At 61.7% G+C, this 6,911-nt stretch overlaps 1 protein-coding gene across 10 annotated transcripts in view; it reads left to right on the top strand.

Moving 5' to 3' along the window:
* The first annotated feature begins 3,310 nt into the window (after positions 1 to 3,310).
* LOC138737196 (serine/threonine-protein kinase MRCK alpha-like) overlaps positions 3,311 to 6,911 on the top strand; it is a 653,014-nt gene continuing 649,413 nt past the window's right edge. For 5 of the 10 annotated variants that reach the window (XM_069887840.1, XM_069887837.1, XM_069887843.1 and 2 more), the window contains exon 1: positions 3,311 to 4,102. In XM_069887840.1, the coding sequence (XP_069743941.1) occupies positions 3,928 to 4,102 (175 nt within the window). In that variant the 5' untranslated portion in view covers positions 3,311 to 3,927. The remainder of the gene's footprint in view (positions 4,103 to 6,911) is intronic. The other 5 variants (XM_069887847.1, XM_069887844.1, XM_069887846.1 and 2 more) reach the window with 1 other exon arrangement.

Here is a 6,911-nt window from a genome sequence, read left to right as displayed (position 1 = left end):
GATCTTTCCTGGAGCCAACACACTAATGGCATCGTGAAGAAAGCACATCAGCACCTCTACTTCCTCAGGAGTTTGTGGAGATTTGGTATGATACTTCAAACCTTCACAAATTTCTACAGAGTTGTAATGGAAAGTTTGCTGACCAGCTGCATCACAGTCTGGTATGGGAACACCAATATCCCTGAGTGTAAAGCCCACCTCACTGACAAAAGGCAAAGGAGGAAAAACCCAACACCCAACCCCAACCAACCAATTTTCCCCTGCAACCACTGCAATCGTGTCTGCCTGTCCCGCATCGGACTTGTCAGCCACAAACGAGCCTGCAGCTGACGTGGACTTTTCACCCCCTCCATAAATCTTCATCCGCGAAGCCAAGCCAAAGAAAGAAGAAAGCCCTCCAAAAGGTAGTGGAGACAGCCCAGAACATCACGGGTAAAACTCTCCCCACCATTGAGAACATCTACGGGCAACGCTGCCATGGGAGAGCAGATTCTCACCACCCAGCATAAGCTCTGTTCTCGTTGCTGCCATCAGGGAAGAGGTGTAGGTGCCACAAAGCTCATGCCACCAGGTTCAGGAACAGTTGCCACCCCTCCACCATCAGACTCTTCAACAACAAACTCAATCAGGGACTCATTTAAGAACTCTTACTTTTGCACTTTATCGATTTTTTTTTCTCTCTGTGTTGCACAGTCAATTTGTTTACATTTATTAATTTGTTTACATGTCAGGTTTTTTCGCTCTACCAATGAGTGGTAATTCTGCCTCACCTGCAGGGAAAAGAACTTCAGGGTTGTATGAGTTGTCATTTTTGTACTCTGACAATAAATCTGAATCTGATCACGTCATAGAAGGCAGAAATTCCAGATGATAATGTATTAGATGTGGAGGCTGGTAGATAAGGATGGGGAAGTCGAACAGTGTACTTGATAGAGCAGTTGGAGATACATAACCAATGTTTCGGGCTTGAGCCCTTCATCAAGGGATGAAAAAATGTTGGCATGTGGCTGAACAAAATGTTGGAGATGAAGGGCAGGGGGAGGAGCACAGTCCCAAAGGCAGGAGGTAATAGGTGGATAAGGGAGGGAGGGGACAACAGCAAACAGGGGGGAGGGTGGATGGCTCTGTGAATGGAGAGGGAAGGGGATGGAGATCTAAGGGAAAGAAGACAGAGGGATGGGCAAGAGAGGGCGAACAGAGAGTAAGCAAGCAGAAACAAGTCAATGTTAATGTCATCTGTTTGAAGAATACCCAGACTGAAAATTAGGTGCTGCTCCTCCAATTTACAGGTTTGGCAGTGCATGAAGCCATGGACAGTGCAGGAGTGGGGAGCAGAATTGAAATGGCTGTCACTGATTCGGACAGAGTGAATGTGCTCAGTGAAGTGATTTCCCAGTCTGCATCCATTCTCTCTGGTGTGGAGAAATGTTGCTTCTCTTGAAAGGACTGCTTAGGGCCCCAAATAGTGGTGAGGGAGGAAGTGTGGGCACAAGTGTGGCACTTCCTGCAGTCGTAGGGGAAGGTGTCAAGGGGTGATTGGTGGGAAGGGATGAATTGGAAAGAGAGTAACGGAAGGAGCGGTCCATATGGAAAGAGGAGAAGGGAAGATGTTTTTGGTGGTGGGATCATTTTGTGGGTGGTGGAAATTGCGGAGGATAAAGTGTTGGATGTGGAGGCTCGTGAGGAGAAGGGAAGGTCAAACAGTGCAGTTTACAGAGCAGATGGAGACACATCACTAATGTTTCGGGTTTGAGCCCTACAAGCAATGAAGTGCTCAAGCCTGAAACAGAGGTTATGTATCTTTATCTTTGGTGTATAAAGTACATCTCTTGACCTGCTGAGTTTCTCCAGCAATGTGTTTTTACTCCCCAGATGGAAGCTGGTTATTTCCCCACACTTGACCTCGGTTGACTTGTCCTCCTTTTACCTTCACTTAGCAGGGATACAAAAACGCTACCAATGAAAGATTTGACCAACACAACTCCCTCATCCTGACTCTTCACAGGAGAAACCCTTGCTGATATATTGCTCTCTGAGGTGATAGAACAGGTGAGTGGGATCTTCCCAGCTTCTTCTTCATGCCTCTGGCTCCTTCAGTATCCCGGGTGAAACACGGAAGTCTGTAGATGCTGCAATTATAGTAAAAACACACCGAAATGCTGGAGGAACTCAGACAGCCTTTCAACATCCATGAGATAATGATATATTGCTGATATTTTGGGCCTGAGCCTTTCTTCAAGGAATAGGTAAAGAATAAGCAAAAGAAAAGGAAATCTCAGAATTCAGACAATGCTGGCAGGAGGAGGAGTCTAGACCCCACAAAACAGTTCAGGGGGGAGGTGAGAATTGATTTTGTCTGTGTAAATGCAGACAGCGAAAAGGGGGAGAGAGAGAGAGACAGAGCTGGGAGAAGAAGTGGTGGGAAGAGGTTAACAAAAACCTGAGGTCAATGTTGATGCCATCCAGTTGGAGGGTGCCCAGTCGGAAGGTGAGGCATTGTTCCTCCAATTTGCAGGTGGTTTCTGTCTGGCAGTACATGAGAACATGTACAGACATGTCAGCAAGGGAATGGGATGGGGAAATGAAATGGGGGATCACTGGGAGATCCACGACGTGGTGGGAATTGAAATGGGTGGTCACTAGGAGATCCATGATGGACTGGGGAATTCAAATGGGTGGTCACTGAGTGAAATGGGTGCACTGGGAGATCCACAATGTGGTTGGGAATTGAAATGGGTGGTCACTAGGAGATCCATGATGTACTGGGGAATTCAAATGGGTGGTCACTGAGTGAAATGGGTGCACTGGGAGATCCACAATGTGATGGGGAATTGAAATGGGTGATCACTGGGTGAAATGGGTGGTCACTGGGAGGTCCACCATGTGATGGGGAATTGAAATGGGTGATCACTGGGTGAAATGGGTGGTCACTGGGAGATCCAGAATGTGATGGGGAATTGAAATGGGTGGTCACTGGGAGATCCACCATGTGATGGGGCACTTACCCCATTTCACTTGTGAAAAAAATGTAAAACAACTGGCATCTTGACCTCCTTCTAACCTCACTTCCTCCCCCCCCCCCCCCCCACATGCAGAGATACCAAAACGTTGCCACCGAAAGTTGTGACCCGACCCCCCCCCCCCACCCCCCACCCCCCACCCCCCACCATCCCCCATTCTCGACTCTTCCCAGTAGAAACCCAGGTTGGTACCTTGTCCCCTGAGATGACAACACACCGGGGTCTTCCCAGCCTCCGGCTCCTCCAGTATCCCGGCGTGCCGCGGGCTGGAGCGGCCGGCTGGGCGCGCAGTCGCCTCCCCGCTGTCCGTCAGTCCGCAGGGAACGGCCGCCATGTTGGGTTTCATTTTACCTCAGCGGCGGCTGGAGTGCGAGGAAGGAGACGGCAGGCGGCTTTGGTGAAGCCGGCAGAGAGAGAGAGAGAGAGAGAGAGAGGGGGGGGGGGGGTGCGGGAAAGGATAAATACCCACCCACCCACCTCAGCAAACTATAACAAGGCCGATGCTGAAGGTCTCGCCGACCCCGTCTTTCTCTCGGATGGGATGAGGCGGCGGGTTCGCTGAGCGATAACAACAGTCCCCCCCCCCTTCCCCTGTCAGGACCTCCCTCTCCCAACCCCGACATCAAGCCAAGCCCAGGGAGCCGGGATGGCCGAGGCCGGGTTGCGGGACGGTGGCGGTGGTGGCGGGGCTGAGGTGAGGTGGTGCTCAGGCCGCTGAGCCCCCGCGGATGTCTTCACCGCTGCTCCTCCATCCAGTTGGTTGTAAATAACCCCCCCCCCCATCTCTCCGTGCCCTCTGAGTAACCCGTCACCCGGAGCCGGCGAGGAGACGCCCCCCCCCCCAACTCCTCCCCTCCTCGCGCTGGAGGCAGCGAGCGGCCGCTGGCCGCCGGACCCCGCGGCCGTCATGTCGGCCGAGGTGCGCCTGAAGAGGCTGGAGGAGATGGTGGTGGACGGGCCGAGGAGGAACGGGCTGGCGCTCAGCCTGGAGACGCTGCTCGACATCGTCGTGTGCCTGTACGACGAGTGCGCCAACTCGCCGCTCCGGAGGGAGAAGAACGTCTCCGACTTCCTCGACTGGGGTGAGTGTCCTTGGAAACCGGGCGGCGATGGCTTCGTCTGGAGAAAGGAGAGCTGACAGTCCCTAACCGGTCCAGGTTCCCATCCCCCCCCCCCACCATCCTCCCCATCCCCCCCCCCCCCGCCATCCTCCCCATCCCCCCCCCCACCATCCTCCCCATCCCCCCCCCACCATCCTCCCCATCCCCCCCCCCACCATCCTCCCCATCCCCCCCCCCACCATCCTCCCCATCCCCCCCCACCATCCTCCCCATCCCCCCCCCCACCGTCCCCATCCCCCCCCACCGTCCCCATCCCCCCCCACCGTCCCCATCCCCCCCCCACCGTCCCCATCCCCCCCCCACCGTCCCCATCCCCCCCCCACCGTCCCCATCCCCCCCCCACCGTCCCCATCCCCCCCCACCGTCCCCATCCCCCCCCCACCGTCCCCATCCCCCCCCACCGTCCCCATCCCCCCCCACCGTCCCCATCCCCCCCCACCGTCCCCATCCCCCCCCACCGTCCCCATCCCCCCCCACCGTCCCCATCCCCCCCACCGTCCCCATCCCCCCCCACCGTCCCCATCCCCCCCCACCGTCCACATCCCCCCCCACCGTCCCCATCCCCCCCCCACCGTCCCCATCCCCCCCCCACCGTCCCCATCCCCCCCCCACCGTCCCCATCCCCCCCCCACCGTCCCCATCCCCCCCACCGTCCCCATCCCCCCCACCGTCCCCATCCCCCCCACCGTCCCCATCCCCCCCCCACCCCCCCCACCCCCCCCACCGTCCCCATCCCCCCCCCACCGTCCCCATCCCCCCCCCACCTTCCCCATCCCCCCCCCACCGTCCCCATCCCCCCCCCACCGTCCCCATCCCCCCCCCACCGTCCCCATCCCCCCCCCACCGTCCCCATCCCCCCCCACCGTCCCCATCCCCCCCCACCGTCCCCATCCCCCCCCCCACCGTCCCCATCCCCCCCCCACCACCATCCCCCCCACCACCATCCCCCCCCCCCCACCGTCCCCCCCCCACCGTCCCCCCCCCCACCGTCCCCCCCCCCACCGTCCCCCCCCACCACCGTCCCCCCCCACCACCGTCCCCCCCACCACCGTCCCCCCCCACCACCGTCCCCCCCCACCACCGTCCCCCCCCACCACCGTCCCCCCCACCACCGTCCCCCCCCACCACCGTCCCCCCCCACCACCGTCCCCCCCCACCACCGTCCCCCCCCACCACCGTCCCCACCCCCCCCACCGTCCCCACCCCCCCACCGTCCCCACCCCCCCACCGTCCCCACCCCCCCCACCGTCCCCACCCCCCCCCCACCGTCCCTCCCCCACCACCGTCCCCACCCCCCCCACCGTCCCCACCCCCCCCACCGTCCCCACCCCCCCCACCGTCCCCACCCCCCCCACCGTCCCCACCCCCCCCCACCGTCCCCACCCCCCCCCCACCGTCCCCACCCCCCCCCACCGTCCCCACCCCCCCCCACCGTCCCCACCCCCCCCCCACCGTCCCCACCCCCCCCCCCCACCGTCCCCACCCCCCCCCACCGTCCCCACCCCCCCCCCCACCGTCCCCCCCCCCCCCCACCGTCCCCACCCCCCCCCCCCACCGTCCCCACCCCCCCCCACCGTCCCCACCCCCCCACCGTCCCCACCCCCCCCCCCACCGTCCCCACACCCCCCCACCGTCCCCACCCCCCCCCACCGTCCCCACCCCCCCCACCGTCCCCACCCCCCCACCGTCCCCACCCCCCCCCCACCGTCCCCACCCCCCCCACCGTCCCCACCCCCCCCACCGTCCCCACCCCCCCCACCGTCCCCCACCCCCCCCCCCCACCGTCCCCACCCCCCCCCACCGTCCCCACCCCCCCCCACCGTCCCCACCCCCCCCACCGTCCCCACCCCCCCCCACCGTCCCCACCCCCCCCACCGTCCCCACCCCCCCCCACCGTCCCCACCCCCCCCACCGTCCCCACCCCCCCACCGTCCCCACCCCCCCCCACCGTCCCCACCCCCCCCACCGTCCCCACCCCCCCCACCGTCCCCACCCCCCCCCCACCGTCCCCACCCCCCCCACCGTCCCCACCCCCCCCACCGTCCCCACCCCCCCCCACCGTCCCCACCCCCCCCCACCGTCCCCACCCCCCCCTTTGAGGCATTCCACGGAGGCGAACCCCCCCTTGAGGCATTCCACGGAGGCGAACCCCCCCCTTGAGGCATTCCACGGAGGCGAACCCCCCCTTGAGGCATTCCACGGAGGCGAACCCCCCCCTTGAGGCATTCCACGGAGGCGAACCCCCCCCTTGAGGCATTCCACGGAGGCGAACCCCCCCTTGAGGCATTCCACGGAGGCGAACCCCCCCTTGAGGCATTCCATGGAGGCGAACCCCCCCTTGAGGCATTCCACGGAGGCGAACCCCCCCTTGAGGCATTCCACGGAGGCGAACCCCCCCTTGAGGCATTCCACGGAGTCGAACCCCCCCCCTTTGAGGCATTCCACGGAGGCGAACCCCCCCCCCCTTTGAGGCATTCCACGGAGGCGAACCCCCCCCCCTTTGAGGCATTCCACAGAGGCAAACTCCCCCCTCCCCCCAAGGTGTGCAGCGTGGACAAGCTCCCTTTTCAAGCATTGGGCATAGATGAACCCCCCCACCCCGGTTGAGGCATTTGAACAAAGCTAACCACCCCATCACCATTGAGGCATTCAGTGGGTTTGACAGCTCAGAATCAAGGGCACACTTTTCCAGAGTGAGCCATTCAGGGGGGATAAAAAAATCAGTAATGAAAAAAAGATCCTTTGGGATTTTTAACTCCTGAAGGACATG

This window comes from Narcine bancroftii, chromosome 6 (genome assembly GCF_036971445.1).
Source record: "Narcine bancroftii isolate sNarBan1 chromosome 6, sNarBan1.hap1, whole genome shotgun sequence".
NCBI classification, from domain to species: Eukaryota; Metazoa; Chordata; class Chondrichthyes; order Torpediniformes; family Narcinidae; genus Narcine; species Narcine bancroftii.
The sequence above is the reverse complement of the archived record's forward strand: the minus strand, read 5'-3'. Positions and strand labels throughout refer to the sequence as shown.